Genomic DNA, 23,773 nt, shown 5'->3' with positions numbered 1-23,773 from the left:
CAAACTTAATGTTGGTGTTGGAGTCGTGCCTGGCCATGCAGTCATGGGTGAACAGGGAGTACAGGAGGGGACTGAGCACGCATCCCTGAGGGACCCCCGTGTTGAGGATCAGCGTGGCAGATGTGTTGTTACCTATCCTTACCATCTGGGGGCGGCCCGTCAGGAAGTCCAGGATCCAGTTGCAGAGGGAGGTGTTTAGTCCCAGGATCCTTAGCTTAGTGATAAGCTTTGAGGGCACTATGGTGTTGAACGCTGAGCTGTAGTCAATGAACAGCATTCTCACGAGGTGTTCCTCTTGTCCAGGTGGGAAAGGGCAGTGTGGAGTGCAATAAAGATTGCATCATCTGTGAATCTGTTGGGGCGGTATGCACATTTTAGTGGGTCTAGGGTTTCTGGGATATTGGTGTTGATGTGAGCCATGACCAGCCTTTCAAAGCACTTCATGGCTACAGACGTGAGTGCTACGGGTTGGTAGTCATTTAGGCAGATTATCTTAGTGTCCTTGGGCACAGGGACTATGGTGGTCTGCTTGAAACATGTTGGTATGACAGACTCAGTCAGGGACATGTTGAAAATGTCAGTGAAGACACTTGCCAGTTGGTCAGCACATGCTCGGAGTACACGTCCTGGTAATCTGTCTGAAATGTTGACCTGCTTAAAAGTCTTACCGCAACGCCCCCCACAAACACCTTGAAAACTACTATTTTCCATAGGCTATCTGTACTATCTATGACAGCATCAGCGGTTAGCTACCAACAGCTGGTAGACATGTTTACATTTGGTTAGTTTTACCAGTGTTATTTAGATGTGGTAGCTCTATAGCTAGCTAACGTTAGCTTAGAGGTAGCAAGCTAGCTCCTTCACTTACTCGATTCACTTCCATGCCAGTGATAATGTTCGGTCTCTGCTGGTGCTGCTGGCTGTTTTAGAAGACACATTAATAGTAGGGACAGCATCCACTTTGAGAAGCAACTTCTTGCTGAACCCCTCCTTCCATTGTTGATAGCCGTGGAAGTTTTCAGGGATGAAATGTGCCCCGCAGATTGACGAGTAGACGGCAAATTTGCCCGCCTCATTCTCACAAATGTATTCCACTATTTACAGTTTTTCATTCACCGTGTGATGCTAACCGTAGAGCGTTGTGGGATTCTTACTTACGTTAGAGCTCATTTGGAGAAAACCTCAAACCCAACTTTTAGAACAACATTACAATATTTAAAAAAAATTGATTTAAAAGTTTGTAATTTGGGAATGTTATCTCGGGATGCTCTAAGTTATTATTATTATTATTATTATTATTATTATTACATGTGTTTCTGGCACTGAGAAATAGGTGCTACACTCCCTTTAAGGCAGCAAAATGTGAAGACTGTGCAAGGGTGTGTAGACTTTCACTAGCGGCTGTAAGGAGATGAGTCGACTTGGCATCCGGGTCCTGGGTATGTGTGTTTGCATGACATGCACCACACAGTGCAGGTGGTAGGAGTTGGTACAGGGCCATATCTCCCTGTGTGACTGCCAACAGCAGGCTACACTTCTAAAACACACCGTTATACCCCTCACACCCCATCAGTTAGAGAAGGTGGGGCAAGAATGAGGAGAGAAAGAGATGATTTAGCACTGATCTAAAATTGTTGCTACATTTTGGGACAGGCCCTTGTGCAGGTGTATTCATGATGTATGTGTGTGTGTGAGTGTATGTGTGTATTTGTGTGTGTATTTCATTAACCCTGTGTCAGTCATTAAGGCAAGCTGAGCCTCCGGTGGCCCAGGGGCGATCTGAGCTGATTAATTCAGCTGTTTATCAGAGCTCCAGTGCAAAAGGAAACAGCTTATGCAGGTGGAGCGCCTCATGGCACAATCATTAGGAGAGCGCTGAGAGGTGAGGAAAAAGGGGAGGGAGGAACAAACGACAATTAGAGAGACAGAAAGAGAGAGAGCAGGGAAGACAGGGATATAGGAAAGGTAAGAGACAAAAATTTGAGGAAAGAAAAGGACATCAGCAAAGACAGTTTATTATGATGCTTCACATATAATATATGTATATCGACTGTACAGTATATTTTGAGGTTATGTGGATGTCTTGTCAGCATGACTTTTTGTATGTGTGTTTTCCCATCTGCAGCTTCTCCAGTTGTGAGTAGATGGGTGTCTTGGGGAGCTGAGGTGCTTAATACAGCAGCAGCAGTATCATTTTCAAGGTGGATGTTATCATAGGAGTTAGCATTAGCATGCACCCTGGGGGCCAATAAGATCCTTATGATGGTGAGTTAGCAGATTCGCTAAGCATGTGTCATACGTAGAGCTCATCAGTGATATGCTGCTCCACAGCCACACAGCAGGGGCAAGCACAGAGAGAGGTATGGAGCAGGAAGAGAGGAGAAGGTTGTGGGCTGCAAGGGAGAGAGTGAGTAGATGGGGATAGGGTGGAGGAGAGAAAGAAATGATAGAAGGTGGTGGGTTGAAGGAGAAGAGAGTGAGGAGACTAAAATTAAACCTGACAAACATTTTAATGGCAGAAATGTGCCTTCCAACAGTCACCTGTTCAGTCATTTCACCACGTCCTTACGCCACTGACCATCAATGCACATTCCCTACATTTTTTACAATTAGTCTGACTGTCTGGCTCTTAGCTGTCAAAATTTATGAAATCTTAATTTGTACAAATATTCCAGAATTGGATCTGTTATGATATCTATTGTCAACTAAGGAGCTACATACAGTATTATAAATTATGTACTATTCTAGCTTCCATATCCATAAGGAGAACAGACACACAGTCAAGACCACTGTAAATCAGACCCCTTTTTTTACTAAATTAGGATTCTACAGTTGCGGTAACCAATGTAGTTAGTAGTTTGTAACAGATGGCGTCTCATCCACTGTATTTGTGTTGTGTTTAAGTGCATTTCAATCACCCAACACAAATGGGGGGTAGCTAAATAAATGCTGTGGCGGATATTGATGATGATCACCCTTGTTATTTTGCAAAGTGGAGGTCTTGGATTCACGATGAGCTGAGCACTTTTTACAAGCTCCCTCCATAAATCATCCAGTTCACCAGTGGGCTACATAAATGCCATTTTGTGGACAACGAAGGCCACTAAGCAAATATTTAGTGTTTGCAGTAAACCCAATAAATCTATGAAAGCGTCCCAGAAATAGAAAGTTGGGAGAATTTCTCTTTAATGTTACAGATTAAGATTTCATCAGGCCTATCAGAGGCTGGCCCATTTTTCAAGGCGGCAAGGCAGGCAGTGGGTGGGGTGTTTATGTGTTTCAAAGTGGATGTGTTCATCTGTTTGTGTGATTATCTTTGTGTGTGAGAGAGGATGTGTGTGTGTTTTGGTTTGTACTTTTGCCTGTGTGTTTAAGAAAAAAGTAGATGTGTGTGCGTGCATGTGAGTGTGTGTGTGTGTGTGTGTGTGTGTACCCCGTGTTCAGTAGTGAGGAATAATCCCAGCCAGTAGGAAACACCAGCTTGGCCAGGATCCTTTTCTCCTCTCTCATCCTGACATCACCTGGGCTCCATGATGAAGCTCTCTGTCACCACCTCTGCCCCTCTCCCACTGCCCCCCCCCTCTCTCCTCTCCCCTGCCTCCCCCTCTCCCCTTCCCCCTACCACCCCCTCTCTCCTCTCGTCTGCCTCCCCCTCTACCTCCTCCTCCACACTGCCAAGAATGTGACGGCAGGATGAAGACAGAGTCTTGTGCCCTATTACTTTGACTGTGTGACTATTCCACTGTTCTTTCTGTTATTCACTGTAAGTGACCTAGAACACCTTATAATGGCACCACTCTAAGTACAGACCCACTGGGCACAGAAGTCAGTTCAAGGTCTATTTGTAGTTACATTTGGTTGAGTTCTCAACTAATGTGAATTCAACTTGAAATCAACAAAACAAATCACCGTGAAATTGGACTTCCCTTACGTTGATGACTTTCCACATTGATTCAACAAATTATTTTGTTGAAATTACATGGAAACAACGTTGATTCAACCAGTTTTTGCCCCGTGGGGACCCTTGTTCTGTAGATTCTATAGCAGCCTTTGAGTTTGTAAGTGTGGTTATATATGGCCCTACATGTCCCTAAATGTCCCTATTACAGAAAAAACTTTACTCAAATCAGCATGGAGAATACCCTGGCCTAGCCGACAGCAACGTCAAAACAGACTTAGTGAAGAGTGTAAACACACACACACACCCCACACAGACACACATACACACGCTGCCTCTTTATCCAATCCTAGCAGACCAAAAGGACCACCCCAGAACCCTCTTTTTACTGAAGAATGTCATTGGTTCTCTAGACGACCATCTTGCTAGAGCTTCCTAATCTCACTGTGTTTGTGTGCTGGGTCACAGTGTGTCTCAGTGTGTCTCTGTGGGGGGCTAATGTTATTGTGTACGGTCTATGCAGAGAGAAGGTTTCCTAAGCCTGTAGGGCAGGGATCATCAACTAGATTCAGCCACGGGACGATTTTTTCTTGAGCGGATGGTCGGGGCTGGAACATAATTACAAATAATTTGTAGACTGCAAATTGACGGCAAGAAGCCCAAACAGATATAATATTTGACTAAAATATAATAATTTCAAACCTTATTTATATCTGTATACTATCACATACAGTATATGTCGATATTATGCGTGGTAATTCTTTCCCAAAATGTAAATCACTTGGAGCTGATTTGCTGGTGTTTTTACAGTCTTTTATATCCAACAATTAAAATTAAAATTATTATTATTTGCTCCGAAAACTGGGGTGGATAAAATCACACGCGGGCCAAATTCGTCCCGCGGGCCGCCAGTTGAGGAACCCTGCTGTAGAGACTGTTAAGCTGTGATCAGTTCACAACCATAACAGACAGACTGACTCCTCTGCTGTTTGGCCTTATCAGGACAAAACACATGTGTTTCTGCAGGACATCTAAAACCCACTCAGAGACACACAGAGGCACAAACACATGCACACTGCTGCTTAAGCCCTCCCAAAAGCAGGCCTTTTCTCTCCCTCCATCAGTCTCTCAGAAGAGCAGGAAGATGGGGAGGACAATAAGAACATTATTCAAAACAAGCCAAAACATGGAGGCAGAGAACAGAATGGGTGTTTAGCTTGTTTAATGCACCGGAGTAGTGTTTGTGGAGTGACGAGATAATTAAGCCATTTACACAAAGAAGAAGGAGGAGAAGACTTCTGCTCACTCCTCTTATCTCTCTCTCCCTCTTTCTTTCCCCTCCCAGTTTTCAGGGGAGGTCCCAGAGAACCGGGTCAATGTTGTGGTTGCCAACCTGACCGTGATTGACCGGGACCAGCCGCACTCGCCCAACTGGAATGCTGTGTACAGGATAATCAGCGGAGACCCAATAGGTCACTTCACCATCATCACCGACCCACACACCAACGACGGCATGGTTACCGTCGAGAAGGTAAGGCCCTGTGAGCAATCAAAAACAATGGTACATGCTCTCAGACAGAAAATGCTGTGGAGAGTTTTGTCTATAGCAGATTAGTTCAAAGCTGTTCCACAGAGATTTACATGTAGGAAAGTAACAGAAAAAAGCACCCAATTGTGTTTGACCTTTGCTCTGAAAAACATTTCATATTGAATGGGCAGGTAGTGCTAAAATAGTGAAGAATTCAAAGTCAATCAGCAACTATGAAAGCTAGCGAAAATCTGGTGAAAACTGATATTCTCCAGGTCTCACCTAGACCTACTTATGAAATCTATTTCAAAAACACACTTCTTCACCAAGCCTACAGAAAGGTCAAGGTTGAGTGAGGACTGTTGTTGTCAGGTCTATAGCGTATGATATTTATTTTATTAACCATATGACATGTCCTTGTGATGTTGATGTAGCACATACAGTTATCCCATTAATCTGTGTGTTGCATGTCAGATCTATAAGTCAGTGTGTGTCCGCCCCAGGCTGTACTCTACCTATAGGCTGAGGGGGGCAGCTAAGGACAAAACACAATGGGAGCTTTGACTTTGAAACCCCCTAGCTAAATCTAAATGAGGGATAGGGTAGCAGGCCGGCAGGTCCTTCACAAGCACATGGGCGCGCACGTATGCACAAACACTCACACACACACACACACACACACTGTGAACGCACATACACACACTGTGAGTACACACACACACACACACACAGACACACAGACACACACACACACGCACACACACATATATAATGGCTACTAAGACCATTGCAGCAAATTAGATATTGATTTCTCAATTACAATCGCAGTGGTGTTTATGCACTTATAATGTTCTAGTTACTGTGGTGGATGGATACAACAACACAGCCGTGTCTTGTAATCCTATCCGATTACAGTTTTAGGAACAGCTGTGTGTGTGTGTGTGAGTGTGAGAGTGTGTGTGTGCCTGTGTGTGTGTGTGTGTGTGTGTGTGTGTGTGTGTGTGTGTGTGTGTGTGTGTGTGTGTGTGTGTGTGTGTGTGTACAGGTATATATAGCGTGCATATTTGACTAGTTTATTGATGAGCTGCCGTTGCCGAGCCAGTTGTATTCCTCTGTCTGCTCCTCTGTCTGTGTGACTCTTAGAATTTAGGAATGGCATTAACACCTCTCTATTTCTCTCAGCACCTCAAGCATTGGCATTTTGCTTCTCTTTATTGTCTCTAGATGACTGGCTTTTACACTGAATAAAAATGCAACATGTAAAGTGTTGGTCCCATGTTTCATGAGCTGAACTAAAAGATCCCAGAAATATTCCATACACACAAAAAGTTTATTTCTCTCAAACTGTGGGCACAAATTTGTTTACATCCCTATTAGTGAGCATTTCTCATTTGCCAAGATAATCCATCAACCTGACAGGTGTGGCATATCAAGAAGCTGATTTAACAGCATGATCATTACACAGGTGCATCTTGTGCTGGGGACAATAAAAGGCAACTCTACAATGTGCAGTTTTGTCACACAATGCCACAGATGACTCAAGTTTTGAGGGAGCGTGCAATTGGCATGCTGACTGCAAGAATGTCCACCAGGGCTTTTGCAAGAGAATTGAATGTTAATTTCTCTACCATAAGCTGCCTCCGGTGAGGCCGGTTGGCAGTACGTCCAACCGGCCTCACAATCGCAGACCATGTGTAACCACGCCAGCCCAGGACCTCCACATCCGGCTTCTTCACCTGCGCGATCGTTTGAGGCCAGCCACCCGGTCAGCTGATGAAACTGTGGGTTTGGACAACCGAATAATTTCTGCAGAAACTGTCTCAGGGAAGCTCATCTGCATGCTTGTCGTCCTCACCAGGGTCTTGACCTGACTGCAGTTCGGCATCGTAACCGATTACAGTGGGCAAATGCTCACCTTCGATGGCCACTGGCATGCTGGAGAAGTGTGCTCTTCACGGATGAATCCCGGTATGGTGTCGTGTGGGTGAGCTGTTTGCTGATGTCAACGTTGTGAACAGAGTGCCCCATGGTGGCGGTGGGGTTATGGTATGGGCAGGCATAAGCTACAGTCAACGAACACAATTGCATTTTATCGATGGCAATTTCAATGCACAGAGATACCGTGATGAGATACTGAGGCCCATTGTTGTGCCATTCATCCGCCGCCATCACCTCATGTTTCAGCATGATAATTGCAAGGATCTGTACACAATTCCAGGAAGCTGAACATGTCTCAGTTCTTCCTTGGTCAGCATACTCACCAGATGTCACCCATTGAGCATGTTTGGGATGTCACCCATTGAGCAACGTGTACGACAGCGTGTTCCAGTTCCCGCCAATATCCAGCAACTTAACACAGCCATTGAAGAGCTGTGGTACAACATTCCACAGGCCACAATCATCAGCCTGATCAACTATATGCGAAGAAGATGTGTCGTGCTGCATGAGGCAAATGGTGGTCACACCAGATACTGACTGGTTTTCTGATCCACGGCCCTACCTTTCTTTTAAGGTATCTGTGACCAACAGATGCATATCTGTATTCCCAGTCATGTGAAATCCATAGATTAGAGCCTAATGTATTTATTTCAATTGACTGATGTTCTTATATGAACGGTAACTCAGTAAAATCGTTGAAATTGTTGCACGTTGCGTTTATATTTTTGTTCAGTGTAGAGTCCTTTTCCTCTATACTCACTCCCTGATGTAGAATTGAGCAGGCAGGCGGGCGGGCAGCCGTAAGCTGCCATAGCAACCCCAGGGAGGTTATCAGGAAATCATAAATTAAGAGCCAGGAGCAGCGCGAGGAATAGACAGTCTCATCAAGTAAACAGGAAGGCTTTGAGTCTCTCTGGGGAGCGGAGCTGGAATAGCTACCGATTCTAATCGGTTTCACATCAGACAACCTGGAACGCATAGGTAGCAGGGAAACATCACAGAGCCACATTTGAATTCTTGTGGTATGTGTTTACTGAGGAGGCCTCTCTGGCTGCTAGTGGAGGCACATCAGCAAAATACACTGACATCTCTCACATGTTTACTGAGATGGCCCACCAGGGACCATCACTGCTCTGTAAACAAGGACTGAGGTTTTAACCTGCACATGTCACACGTGTAGAGAACTCTCTGGGGAACCAATAAGAACATAAGAAATCTTGGATTAAAACAGAGGCACCACACAAACACATACAGACAAACATACACACACATGCACCTGTATGCACACACACAAACACTAGTTTGCCTTTAATAAGTAATTAGGATATGTAAATTCAAGAAGCTTGTGATGAACACAGGAAATGATAGGGGCGACTACACACCAGAGACAAGAAAGGAGAGGAGAGGGAAGGAGGAAGTGAGGAGTAGATGAGAGAGTTGCCGATGAGGAGAGGAGGTAGGGTATATTATATTAGGAGGAGGAGAGGGAGGGAGGGAGGGAGGGAGGGAGGGAAGGAAGGGGGAGGGAGGTGAGGAGAAGGGGGAGCAGGGGAAGGGAAGCGCTAGGAGGAGAGGGGATGAAGAGCAGAGTTAGGAAGGAGAAGAGGAAAGAGAGGGATGGAGGGGGGATGTAGTGAGTGATGGATCACAGGAAGGAGGTGGAGGCCAGGTTATTGACCTTTAACCCCCTCGCTCTGCTCTCCTCCCATATGGTGTGTGTGTATGTTAGAGAGCCTGCAGGTACACCAGACCTCCCTGTGCACTGAATACCACTGGCTATGGATCAAAGAGTTCCGATTACTCCCACTGGTTCACTCCACACAGACACACACACACATAGACAGAAGGGCACATCAACACCAGCCACCTCTTCTTATTAACATTACACACACATACCCCACCATGGCATCTGTCAGATGAAATCCCCTCGTCACCCTGGATGCTTGATTATGAATGCTTTTTATATCTCCGCCCGTCGTGTCCGTTAGCTGCTAACACTAAGGCGAGGCAACACACAGATGTGCTCCAAATCATTACTGTCACCATCAAACACAGCAGACACCAGCCCCTGGGCGCTAATCATCAACCGGGTAGCTAACTGTAATCAGACCGAGCATCACGCTACACCCAACATATTTGTTTGTGTATTTCTGGTTATTTGAACCCGTGTTTGTGTTGTCTTCATTAAGCCAGCCCAGAGCTTTCGCTCGGTTTTAGGGTCACAGGGCAGATCGCCCGTGTAGGTGGCTGGAGCTAGCCGACACACACATACACACATACACACACACACACATACACACATGCACACAGTGAGGGGAGTTTACCCAGCGTGAACTGAACAGGGAGTGCCAGCCACGACAGCAGCCAGTCCATGAATTTTTTAAGGCCTGCCTAACCCACTCAGTGTTAGCAGGGTAACTACAGGTAGGGGTGCAGAAGTCCTTCTAAGTTTAACGGTAACGCTGTTCCAATTCATCCTGGCTATCGCGGAGCTAGCGCTGCTCAGCACCAGGACTCAGCTCTCTCTCTCTCTCTCTCTCTCTCTCTCTCTCTCTCTCTTCTCTCTGTGTGTGTTTAACGTCTGCAGGTGGAGGATAGAGGCACTGAGGAACAGGAGGAGAATGTTTAAGTGTTCTGGGGATGGGTGGGGGTACATAGCACCGTGTGTTTCATCCCTCTGTTGTTATTTCTCTCCCGTATATATTTCTTCTCACCATAGTGCAGGGTTTGTTTCTTTCTTTCCTGCTTTCCTGCTTTCCTGCTTTCCTGCTTTCTTTCTTCCGGTTTATTCGACCCTTCCTAGTATTCTCTTATTCTCTCTCTCTCTCTCTCTCTCTCTCTCTCTCTCTCTCTCTCTCTCTCTCTCTCTCTCTCTCTCTCTCTCTCTCTCTCTCTCTCTGCCTTCTCATTTATCATGTCTTTTTTTGGTATCTTTCTTCTTTTTTCCCTACAGCTTCGCCTTTTTCTCCTTTTCTCTATTAGACTTCTTCTGTGTCACTCGTGTGATTGCTATTACCATTTGATGGAGTATGAGATGACTAATTGTAACCTAATTATCTCCCCCTCCCCCTCTCCTCCTCTCCAGCCGGTGGACTTTGAGCAAAACAGGGCCTTCATGCTGACAGTGGTGGTCAACAACCAGGCCCAGCTGGCCAGTGGGATCCAGTCGTCCCTCCAGTCCACATCTGGGGTCACCATCTCCGTGGTAGACATCAACGAACCGCCCTACTTCCCTTCTAACCCCAAGTCCATTCGCTTTGAGGAGGGCGTCCCAGCTGGCACCTCTCTGACCACCTTCTCAGCCAGCGACCCTGACCGCTTCATGCAGCAGAGCATCAGGTACTGGACACACACATTTACACACATACAGACACACACACATTTACACACACAGACACACACACATTTACACACACACACAGACACACATTTACACACACACAGACACACACACATTTACACACACACAGACACACACACATTTACACACACACAGACACACACATTTACACACACACATTCACGCATGCACGCACACACGCACACACACACACTCTCTCTCTCTCTCTCACAACCTTCAGCGACTCTGACCGCTTCATGTAACAGAGCATTAGGTACAGTGGGGAACTATGCAAACAAACTGTCTCCTCTCTCTCTCTTAAGATTTTTATGTAAACACACTTAGTAAAGAGCTGCCCTTCCCCCTGTATAAACTAGCAGTAGTGGCATAGTGGCCAGGTGCCATGTTAGGGCTTATTCAGACTGAAGAGTTGAAGCAAAGAAAAATGTGTACACAAACTTTTCTATTTACTTTAGCAATGGTGTGTCACATGCCAAGAGAGAGTTCGGGGGCTTGGCGACGTGATGTGACGTTCTACCTCAATAGCTCAAGTTTACTGTAAATATCACAGTAGCCTCTAGCCAGTAAGCATGCAAACTATTCAAACTAGCTAACGTTATGCAAGCAACTTTTCATCTACCTTATTACAGTATTGATTAATGCAACAAAACCATATTACACTCTTGAATAATGTAACAATTCGCAAGCATGTTCAGATATTTAAAGGTTGATTTTCTCGTCCATACACACATTAATTTAGCTGCAAGACAATTACACAAGTGGCACTACTGCTAGCTAGCTAGCTAGCTACAGTGAGGGAAAAAAGTATTTGATCCCCTGCTGATTTTGTACGTTTGACCACTGACAAAGAAATTATCAGTCTATAATTTTAATGGTAGGTTTATTTGAACAGTGAGACACAGAATAACAACAAAAAAATCAGGAAAAACGCATGTCAAAAATGTTATAAATTGATTAGCATTTTAATGAGGGAAATAAGTATTTGACCCCTATGCAAAACATGACTTAGTACTTGGTGGCAAAACCCTTGTTGGCAATCACAGAGGTCAGACGTTTCTTGTAGTTGGCCACCAGGTTTGCACACATCTCAGGAGGGATTTTGTCCCACTCCTCTTTGCAGATCTTCTCCAAGTCATTAAGGTTTTGAGGCTGACGTTTGGCAACTCGAACCTTCAGCTCCCTCTACAGATTTTCTATGGAATTAAGGTCTGGAGACTGGCTAGGCCACTCCAGGACCTTAATGTGCTTCTTCTTGAGCCACTCCTTTATTGCCTTGGCCGTGTGTTTTGGGTCATTGTCATGCTGGAATACCCATCCACGACCCACTTTCAATGCCCTGGCTGAGGGAAGGAGGTTCTCACCCAAGATTTGACGGTACATGGCCCTGTCCATTGTCCCTTTGATGTGGTGAAGTTGTCCTGTCCCCTAAGCAGAAAAACACCCCCAAAGCATAATGTTTCCACCTCCATGTTTGACGGTGGGGATGGTGTTCTTGGGGTCATAGGCAGCATTCCTCCTCCTCCAAACACGGCGAGTTGAGTTGATGCCAAAGAGCTCGATTTTGGTCTCATCTGATCACAACACTTTCACCCAGTTCTCCTCTGAATCATTCAGATGTTCATTGGCAAACTTCAGACGGGCCTGTATATGTGCTTTCTCTTTGGTCTTGGCTATGGTGGAGAGTTTGGAATCTGATTGATTGATTGCTTCTGTGGACAGGTGTCTTTTATACAGGTAACAAGCTGAGATTAGGAGCACTCCCTTTAAGAGTGTGCTCCTAATCTCATCTCGTTACCTGTATAAAAGACACCTGGGAGCCAGAAATCTTTCTGATTGAGGGGGGGTCAAATACATTTTTGACATGCGTTTTTCTGGATTTTGTTGTTGTTTTCTGTCTCTCACTGTTCAAATTAACCTACCATTAAAATTATAGACTGATCATTTCTTTGTCAGTGGGCAAACTTACAAAATCAGCAGGGGATCAAATACCTTTTTCCCTCACTGTAGCTAACGTTAACTAACAACATTTGCTTCATCAAGTAGCTAAATTAACATAGCAAGAATGAACGTTTACCTCTCTCAGACTAATATAAAAGTACAGTAATGTTATCATACAGTGTCAGTCATCACAGAGCTCGGTAGCTAGCAATCTAAACAAAATATCTGCATCCTCCTCACAGGCTACTACTAGCTAATGCATTCAGCTAACTAACTTAGTTAGTTCGCTGAATGCTAACGTCAGCCAACATTAGCTGAACCATAGTTAGATTGCTTTTCGGCCTACATAGCATATTGAATTTACCTTAGAACAGGGTTCCCCTACGGGCGGCCTGTGCTGGTTTTATTTGGCCTCCCAAGTTTTCTGGATAAAAATAATATATATATATAATTTTTTTAAAGAAAACTTGGGATTTTAATTTTGGAAATCTGTTCCCAAGTTATACCACGCATAATAGAGAGACATGTGATCGTATACAAATGTAAGCAAGGTTTGAGAAATTATTATGTTTTAGTCAAATATACTGAACAAAATATAAACGCAACATGCAACAATTTCAAAGATTTTACGAGTTACAGTTCATATAAGGAAATCAGTCAATTGAAATAAATTCATTAAGCCCTAATCTATGGATTTCACATGACTGGCAATACAGATATGCATCTGTTAGTCACAGATACCTTAAAAAAAAGGTAGGGGGGTGGATCAGAAAACCAATCAGTATCTGGTGTGACCACCATTTGCCTCATGCAGCACGACACATCTCCTCCGCATAGAGTTGATCAGGCTGTTGATTGTGGGCTTTGGAATGTTGTCCCACTCCTCTTCAATGGCTGTGCGAAGTTGCTGGATATTGGCGGGAACTGTAACACGCTGTCATACACGTCGATCCAGAGCATCCCAAACATGCTCAATGGATAACATGTCTGGTGAGTATGCATGCCATGGAAGAACTGGGAAATGTTCAGCACCCAGGAATTGTGTATGAGGTAATGGTGGCGGATGAATGGCACGACAATGGGCCTCAGGATCTAATCACAGTATCTCTGTGCATTCAAATTGCCATCGCTAAAATGCAATTGTGTTCGTTTTCCATAGCTTATGCCTACACATACCATAACCCCATCGCCACCTTTGGGCACTCTGTTCAAAACGTTGACATCAGCAAACCGCTCGCCCACATGACGCCATACAAGTGTTCAGTGGTTGTGAGGCCTGTTGGACGTACTGCCAAATTTTCTAAAACTATGTTGGAGGCGTCTTATGGGAGAGAAATTAACATTAATTTCTCTGGCAACAGCTCTGGTGGACATTCCTGCAGTAAGCATGCCAATTGCACACTCCCTCAAAAGTTTTTTAAAGTGGCCTTTTATTGTCCTCAGCACAAGGTGTAATGATCATGCTCTTTAATCAGCTTCTTGATATGCCACATCTGTCAGGTGGATGGATTATCTTGGCAAAGGAGAAATGCTCACTGACAGGGATGTAAACAAATTTGTGCATAAAATTTGAGAGAAATAAGCTTTTTGTGTGTATGGAATATTTCTGGGATATTTTATTTCAGCTCATGAAACATGGGACTAACACTTTACATGTTAAATTTATATTTTTGTTCAGTGTATATCTGGGCTTCTTGTGGTCAATTTACAGTCTACTAATTATTTGTAACTATGTTCTGTCCCCCGACCATCCGCTCAAGAAAAAATCGGCCTGCGTCTGAATCTAGTTGATGATCCCTGCCTTAGAACAAACCATGCTTTATTTAATCAATATCATGCAAATCAGTACATGAAAAAAACACATTGCGACTGAAGAAGTTGAGTTTCTGCTTGCGTTTTCTACTTGCTTTGCATTTAAATAAATTCTGGTATTCTTAGATTCCCTTAAAACAATGGCGTCAATTTCTGGCTTTTATTGCAATTTAGGTTAAAACTCAATAAAACAAGTCTTTAATATAAGGAAAATGCCTATTGATTTAATCTCTTTCAAAACCATTACGATTTTTACTGTAGGAGCATTTGGCTCAATGAGACAATTCTGTTTACACCCGACGGCTCTGAGGGGGTGTGACTCTTGAGGACGGCTCTCCTGCGACTTCCGGCTGTAGCGGTCAAGATGTGACCAGTTTGCAAGTTTACATTACAGTAAAAGGTCTAGCCAAGGTATTTTCTCAAGATATGTAGGCAATCTCTCGTAGTGAGAATAGGGCCTTACATGCATGGCTCCAAAAAATTGAGAGCGAGAGAGAGAGAGTGGGAGGATGAAAGTGAAATGGGGGCCATGGTTCTTGGCAGTGTCCATCTCTCAGCAGTCCAGTCTGCCAGCGCTCGGCGCCAGCACAGGGCACTGCGTAAGGAGGGCACGAGGGTTAATGGGGAGCACTGCCCCCTGGGTAACCAGAGCCATGAGTATTCTAAAGGTATAGATAGGACACACACACACAGCACCTGGCCCCAGCTCGCAGGCCTGACACAGCAGTCTGTAGACCTGCAGTGTTCTCAGGGCTCTCACACGGTTGGCTGTGAATCTAAACCAACCTTTAAAGGCTGCCTGTGGAGCTGTCTTCACTTCCTCAATGTCAGCTGATTTATGACATGATTATGTTGATTATGATTCTTTCATACATACATGCACGCACATACACTCATTCACTCACACGTGTGCAGTGGTGGAAAAAGTACCCAATTGTCATTCTTGATTAAAAGTAAAGATACCTTAAAAGAAAATGACTAAAAGCAAAAGTGAAAGTCACCCAGTAAAATACTACTTGAGTAAAAGTCTAAAAGTATTTGGTTTTAAATATACTTAAAGTGGCAATCAGCAGTAGAAGCAATAACAAAGTGGGCTCCCCAACCCTGGTTCGGTAAAAAGCTGAGGGATGGAGCTAGAGAAATGGAACCACTCTCAAATTCATAAACAGAGCTATGGATGCAAAGACTGACCATCCATGATATCAAAATGATAGTTTTAACCATATTTTGAGGCTATATTGTGTTTGTTTACATTTTCTTTGTTTACAAACATTGGAGTAAAACAAGCTTATATTTGGGGATCTGATGGGGTACGATAGTTAAACTAAGCTCATGAGGCATTTATAAGTTATATTCTTCAAGAATCAATGGGTACATATCATTCATTTATACGTCCAAAAATGGATGTAGCAACTACTGATTGCCCCTTTAAGTATCAAAAGGAAAAGGAAAAGGATAAATCATTTAAAATTCCTTATATTAAGCAAACCAGACGCACCATTTTCTTGTTTTTTTTAATTTACAGATAGCCAGGGGAAACACTCCAACACTTAAACATCATTTACAAACGAAGCATGTGTGTCCGCTAGATCAGAGGCAGTGGGGATGACCAAGGATGTTCTCTTGATAAGTGTGTGAATTGGACCCTTGTCCTGTCCTGCTAAGCATTCCAAATGTAACAAGTACTTTTGGGTTTCAGGGAAAATGTATGGAGTAAAACATATGTAGTGAAGTCAAAGTAAAAGTTCCCCCAAAAAACTACTTAAGTAGTACTTTAAAGTATTTTTACTTAAGTACTTTACACCACTGCCAGTGTAAATGTATGAGGTGTGTCTGTATGTTTTCTCCCTGGCTGGGTCAGTGTGGTGACTATGTGGATGGCTGTGTCTATGAGAAGGCCAGCTGGAAGCAGGTCATGTGACTATGACATCATCACCCAGGCCATCACCCCCCCAAACCCCACATTCATCATCATGTACCCTTTTCCTCTCTCTCTCTCTCTCTCTCTCTCTCTCTCTCTCTCTCTCTCTCTCTCTCTCTCTCTCTCTCTCTCTCTCTCTCTCTCTCTCTCTCTCTCTCTCTCTCTCTCTCTCTCTCTCTTTCTCTCTCGCTCTCTCTCGCTCTCTCTCTCTCTGGGGCAAAGATCTAAACAAATTTGCCAGTTAATTTCACTGCAAATTAGAGTAAATTATAATTATAATTTAGGAAGACGCCAAAGTCACCAGCTGGGCTCTCTATCTTGCTGCAGCTCTCTCTCTCTCTCTCTCTCTCTCTCTCTGTCTCTCTCTCTTTGCTTTCTCTCTCTCTCTCCCCCTCCCCCTTTTCACTCTCTCTCTCCCGAACCTTTTCCTTACACCAGTTTTAGTCCGCAGTACATCTTGGAGATAAGTTTGGGTAGCTGAGGCACACCAGGTTCTGTCATGGCCTGCTTCACACATTCACACTCTCTCTCTCCCTTTCTCTTTCTCTTTCTCTCCCTCTTTTCCTCTCTCTACACCCCTCTCTCTCGCTCTCTCTCTCTCTCTCTCTCTCTCTCCATCTCTCTTTCTCACTCTCTCACACACACATACACACACACACAAACACACACTGATACACAATCTCACCACCACAGTAAATTCTCCTGGACATCCAGTGTTTTGCCGTAGCCCATGCCCGGCACCTTAACAAACTATTGGGACAGTTTGCCCACATCAGCCTCCAATGTGGTTTCATCTGGGAGGTCCCATGTGGCTCAGTTGGTAGAGCATGGTGCTTGCAACGCCAGGGTTGTGGGTTTGATTCCCACAGGGGACCAGTACGAAAATGTATGCACTCTGAATAAGCGCGTCTGCTAAATAATGTAAATCTGTTTTGAAGTCCTATAGAGTGGTAGGCATGAAAGGCATCAGGCTTGGATCATGCAGGGAAACTAATCACTTGGATTCTTATTTCTTAAAGGAAATGTAATCATACATAATAAATGTGTGCGAAGTCACGCCAATCAACCAAACCATGTATTATCTTGTTTGTAGTCAGCCATTACACTCCGTCCTCACAATCAGACACAGGGGAACAGAAACCAGACACAGTTTTGATGGGGGTTTTATTTGTAGTTTTTTGTTTTATTTTCAGTTGAAGCTTTTGATCGGAAAACCCTCTTCTTAAGTAGCCAGTGAGCAGAGTTTGTGTGTATTGACTAGCTAGCAATTTTTCACGACTGATTTTTGGTGACTGGTTTTAGGCACAACTCCCTTTGTATGTGTAACTATGAAGAAAATAAAAATGTATGCACTCACTAACTCTGTAAGTCGCTCTGGATAAGAGTGTCTGCTAAATGACTAAAATGTGAATGTAACTACTGCCAGGTTCAAAGGTCAGAGATCTCTCTATGTGACTGAGGGAGATCAGAAAAAATTAATGTGAGTGTAGGAAAGAGGAAGGGAGCTGCTGAGTAAATAGAAAGAGAAGGGAAAAGGTAATGAACAAGATAGAAGGGAAGAAGAAGAGTGAGAGTGAGAGAAGGAAAAGCAGGGTCCGGGGAGGTTTGGAGAGTTGAGAGGGGGGAGGGGGGAGGGTTGGAGGTCAGGGCCAGAACTTGACCATTTTTCTTCAGACTAATGACAGGCAGTGAGTTCTAGGGGGAGGTTGAGGGGGGATAGAGGCCAGGGTATGGGGGAATGGAGGAGGAAATAGGGGGTGGCTTGGAGGGAGGAATCGGGCATCACCTGTCAGAGCCAGACTAGCGGGGCGAGGTGTGGGATTAGAGATGCACCCATAAATTATTACCCAGACCGCTCTGCATGGGCTGGAGGAAGGCTAGGAGGACATGTATTTTTGATTATCAAGGACAGGCTTTGAAAAATAAAATGTATTCCTATACCACTACTATCGCTAACCCCAACAGACTTCAAACTAGATCTTATTCACTCCTCACACCCACTTACCAGTTCCACAAAGCTGTATATACATAGAGAGACTGATCAAAGTAGTATGAAGACAATGGAATTATACAACTGAATAGTAAGACTTAATATAACTTGTACTTCTCCTTGGTGTCTTTTAAAGCACCAGAGCTAACAATGACTGTCAGTTCCAGACAATATAGAAGCAATAAGAACCAAAGAAATTGAATTATAAAACTGACTCCTACCAACCAACCTTTTCCCCTAGGTTTTGATATCAGCAATGAAATCATAGAACTGACTCTGGCCAACCAAGCCAGATTATTGTTACTAGAAAAGCGCTTTCCTCCCATCGTGTACTGTTAGGTTAGTTGGAGAAGGCAGCAGTAGTCTGTGTTGTCCTGGTGATGGTTCTTTCACACACTGAAACACTCATCAGCTGTTGTGTTTGGGTCTTGTTGAATGTGTATGTTTTTTAGTGTGCAAATCATGTGGGATCATAAAAGGTTGGGGGTGGATGACTGCAATCCATTGGGTAGATTTAGCTCTGCGCCAGTTTGGAACGTATCAATGTCTGTCACTGCGGTAGCCCAAACATCCCAACAGAAACAGGAAGTGACACTTCATTAGCTGACTGCCATGGCGACTGCCAATCACGCAGGCAGTGTGATTGGTTCACAGTGTGGCATGATAATAATGCGGTCACTATAGGTACGACGAACCAAAAGCCAGCATGGCTTTCCCTTAGAGACATCCTCCTTTAGAGCTTTAGAGCTGACAGTCAAATTAAATCCCAGTTGAAAATCTGACATTCAAACTATAAATTAATTAAGAGGAAGTGATGTTTAACACAAACCGCCGAGATTGAGATCTACACTCAGGACCCACTGAGGTGCCCTTAATGTGCCTGATTGATTTAAAGAAAATGTCTAATTACACACCCAATCGTCTCTTCAATGCGGCGAAAAATTGGCTTGTGCTGGAGTGCTATTATGCACTTAATAAACTTGATCTAAGTTATATTTTAACTGTGTTAGGCACTGTTTGGGGGATTTAATTAAAGAGTAATGTTCGAGCGTCTGGCTCTGGGGAACAGACCTTTGTGTAATGTATTTTATCATCACAGACCTCTAACTTTTAATGTTACCAGATAAGGGAGGGAGAGAGGGATGAGAGAGGAGAGGACCATAATGGAGGTGAGGGGCGAAAGCGTGTGTCTCTTTTCCCGACTCTAGCTCTTTATTTCTCTCTTTCCTGCTCACCCACTCCAGCCTCAGCTTCTTCCTCTCCTTCTCAGGTGTGACTGCCCTCCACTGGAGACCCAGAGTACAACCTGGACCTGCCTCCACAGAAAGAAAGAGACAGAGACCTAGAGAGAGAAGAAACCATAGATAAAAAGAGCAAGACTGATGGATACATACATATACAGACTGTAACAAGGTTATTTAATGTTCATGAATGTAGCATTTTACCTAATGAAACCCATAGCAGGTGGTGAGAGAGAGAGAGAGAGAGAGAGAGAGAGAGAGAGAGAGAGAGAGAGAGAGAGAGAGAGAGAGAGAGAGAGAGAGAGAGAGAGAGAGAGAGAGAGAGAGAGAGAGAGAGAGACTGTTCTATAAAGCCAAACATCTTACATCAGATTCCATGGACAGCAAGCTTCAGCAGCTTCCGAATAAAGTTAGCTACTGTCTTTCCCCCTTCTCCTCTCCCTCTCCCTCTCTCTTTTATCCCTGCCCCCCTCTGTGCAGGCCACGCTCCCTCCCCAGTGGTTATTTCCCAGGCTGCCAGTTCCAGTCTGCGGGTAGCTGCCTTCCGCGCTGACCACTAGGCAGTGTGGGAATGTTATCCCTCTCATCCCATTCCTAAAGCCGTGTAGAGCCTGGGATACAGCCCACTAGCCTGCTGGAAAAATCCCCCCTTCTTCTCCACAGGGGAGAGAAGATTACTCCCTCCATCCCTCTCTTTCCATCACTCCATCCCTACAGTTAGGCCTTCTCTCCAGCCCACTTACCGTAGTGCAGGCCTACGGGAACATGGTATACATGGTTAGAGATCCTGATGGAGAGGGTATGGGTATTAGGCATGGAGGCCTGTTTGCAGGTGTTAATGTGTTCTCTACATCAGCAGTGAGCAGATGAGGAAATGAAAGTATGAGATGAATACTGAAATATAGAGGGATAAGAGGCTCAAGGAATGTGTGAATATGAAGATATGGTGAGAGAGAGAGAGAGCATGGAGAACCCAGGCAGATAACCACACAGGGATTTTTTTGGGTAAATCCTGGAGATGATATCCTTATTCTTCTCTCTCCTATCTTGGAATAACATCTTCAGCTGCTCCCCTATCCTCATACAACCCCCCCACAAATGGATGGGAAGTTGATGAAGGATTAAACTGCGTGTGTGTAACTGGCATACAACTGAACATCACATTTGAAAGTGATGTCCATTCCATTGATTTAGTCTACATTTGTTAACCGCTGTGTTAACCTGCTACCTTCCTCCTCCTCACATCATTTCTTTGAACCTGTTAGTCTAACCCCATCTCCTCTCCTCCTCCCCCTGTCTGTCCAGGTATTCTAAGTTGGCCGACCCAGCTGACTGGCTGTCCATCAACAACACCAACGGTCAGATCATCACCACGGCAACTCTGGACAGAGAGTCCATCTACGTCAAAAACAACATATATGAAGCCACCTTCCTCGCAGTTGACAACGGTGAGAGCCATTGTGTGCGTGTGTGGCAGAAAAAGAGAAAGACTGAGAGAAAGAAGAGAGGAGGTGAAGAGGATAGAGGTGGGCCCAGTGGGGTTGAGACCAGCCTAAAGCTAGACTCCTGGTTATAGAGAGCTAGTGCTGTATCGACCTGTTCTCCTTTCTTCCCTCGCTTCACCTCTCCTCCTCTCTTTCTTTCTCCTCTGCCCATCCACTGCAATGAGTGTGGCACATCCAGCTTGCTCTGCCACCCAGTTGAAGCTTGAGCTTAACCTAGCACAAACTCAATCACAGCAAACAAACAACTCTGCTTTTTTCTCAGGCGGAAGCAAACAGAATGCTTTTCCCCTCCCAAAGTGCCTTATCAGTGACGTGCAGTGCATTGGTGTGTTTACCTAAAGTTGGGATGGCTTTGAAGAATGATTGACGTTGCCTGTGCATGTGTGTGTGCGTGTGTGATTGGCGTGTTTCCAGTGATTGACAATGTCAGAGACCGTGATGTGTAACTTCCTGTGTTGTTTTCTGCAGGGGGGGGTAAGAAGGGTCCCAGCTAGCACATAACGTTCTGAGAACCATATGCTTCTTAGAGCTTGGTGAGAGCATGGTTGTCCTATGGTTATTTTGCATACAACCTTCCCACAACGTTCTGGGAATAGTGCAGGATACTCAGCTAGCACATTGCGTTCTGAGAACCATATGTTTCTTAGGTGGGAATTTCAGTACTTCAGCATAACGTTTCCTACAGGTTTCCTCATTGTTCTATTTAAAGTCATGTTGTCAGAACGTTAGAGAACATTAAGAAACAACATTCTTCTGTGGGAATTTCAGTACTTCAGCTTAACGTTTTCTACAGGTTTCCTCATCGTTCTATTTAAAGTAATGTTCTCAGAACATTAAGAACCCTTTCCATAACAAGCACAAGAATACATTAGGTAACATTCAAACAACGATCTAAGAATTTTATTTAAGAACATATACATTCCATTCTCAGCATCAACACAACTCTCTCTATCCTCTTTCTTGTTAAGTGTGTTCAGGTGTGTCACCTTTATTTAACCAGGTAAGCCAGTTGAGAACAAGTTCTCATTTACAACTGCGACCTGGCCAAGATAAAGCAAAGCAGTGCGATAAAAACAACAACACAGAGTTACATATGGGGTAAAACAAACATAAAGTCAAAAATACAACAGAAAATATATATACAGTGTGTGCAAATGTAGCAAGTTATGGAGGTAAGGCAATAAATAGGCTATAGTGCAAAATAATTACAATTAGTATTAACACTGGAATGATAGATGTGCAAGAGATGATGTGCAAATAGAGATACTGGGGTGCAAATGAGAAAAATAAATTACAATATAGGGATGAGGTAGTTGGGTGGGCTAATTTCAGATGTGCAGTGATTGGTAAGCTACTCTGACAACTGATGCTTAAAGTTAGTGAGGGAGATAAGAGTCTCCAGCTTCAGAGATTTTTGCAGTTTGTTCCAGTCATTGGCAGCAGAGAACTGGAACGAATGGCGGCCAAAGGAGGTGTTGGCTTTCGGGATGACCAGTGAGATATACCTGCTGGAGCGCATACTACAGGTGGGTGTTGCTATGGTGACCAATGAGCTAAATATAGGCGGGGATTTGCCTAGCAGTGATTTATAGATGGCCTGGAACCAGTGGGTTTGGCGACGAATATGTAGTGAGGACCAGCCAACAAGAGCGTACAGGTCACAGTGGTGGGTAGTATATGGGGCTTTGGTGACAAAACGGATGGCACTGTGATAGACTACATCCAATTTGCTGAGTAGAGTGTTGGAGGCTATTTTGTAAATGACATCGCCGAAGTCAAGGATCGGTAGGATAGTCAGCTTTACAAGGGCATGTTTGGCAGCATGAGTGAAGGAGGCTTTGTTGCGAAATAGGAAGCCAATTCTAGATGTAACTTTGGATTGGAGATGCTTAATGTGAGTCTGGAAGGAGAGTTTACAGTCTAACCAGACACCTAGGTATTTGTAGTTGTCCACAAACTCTAGGTCAGACCCGTCGAGAGTAGTGACTCTAGTCGGGTGGGCGGGTGCCTGTGCGTTCGATTGAAGGGCATGCATTTAGTTTTACTTGTGTTTAAGAGCAGTTGGAGGCTATGGAAGGAGTGTTGTATGGCATTGAAGCTCGTTTGGAGGTTTGTTAACACTGTCCAATGAACGGCCAGATGTATACAAAATGGTGTCGTCTGCGTAGAGGTGGATCTGAGAATCACCACAGCAAGAGTGACATCATTGATACACAGAGAAAAGAGTCGGCCCAAGAATTGAACCCTGTGGCACCCCCATAGAGACTGCCATAGGTCCAGACAACAGGCCCTCCGATTTGACACATTGAACTCTATCTGAGAAGAAGTTGGTGAACCAGGCGAGGCAGTCATTTGAGAAACCAAGGCTATTTAGTCTGCCAATAAGAATGCGGTGGTTGACAGAGTCGAAAGCCTTGGCCAGGTCGATGAAGACAGCTGCACAGTACTGTCTATTATCGATCGCGGTTATAATATCGTTTAGGAACTTGAACGTGGCTGAGGTGCACCGATGACCAGCTCAGAAACCAGATTGCATAGCGGAGAAGGTACGGTGTGATTCGAAATGGTCGGTGATCTGTTTGTTAACTTGGCTTTCAAAAACTTTAGAAAGGTAGGGCAGGATGGATATAGGTCTGTAACA

The 23,773-nt window shown here is 44.3% G+C and overlaps 1 protein-coding gene across 1 annotated transcript in view; it reads left to right on the top strand.

Moving 5' to 3' along the window:
* The window catches only part of LOC121538544 (cadherin-4-like), a 434,400-nt gene that overhangs the window by 389,433 nt on the left and 21,194 nt on the right, over window positions 1–23,773 (top strand). Inside the window, exons 10-12 of the mRNA XM_041846665.2 lie at window positions 5,244–5,429; window positions 10,450–10,703; window positions 20,933–21,075. Coding sequence (XP_041702599.1) covers window positions 5,244–5,429; window positions 10,450–10,703; window positions 20,933–21,075 — 583 coding nt within the window. The remainder of the gene's footprint in view (window positions 1–5,243; window positions 5,430–10,449; window positions 10,704–20,932; window positions 21,076–23,773) is intronic.

This window comes from Coregonus clupeaformis, chromosome 24 (assembly GCF_020615455.1).
Source record: "Coregonus clupeaformis isolate EN_2021a chromosome 24, ASM2061545v1, whole genome shotgun sequence".
Lineage (NCBI taxonomy): Eukaryota > Metazoa > Chordata > Actinopteri > Salmoniformes > Salmonidae > Coregonus > Coregonus clupeaformis.
This window is presented reverse-complemented; position numbering and strand designations above follow the sequence as displayed.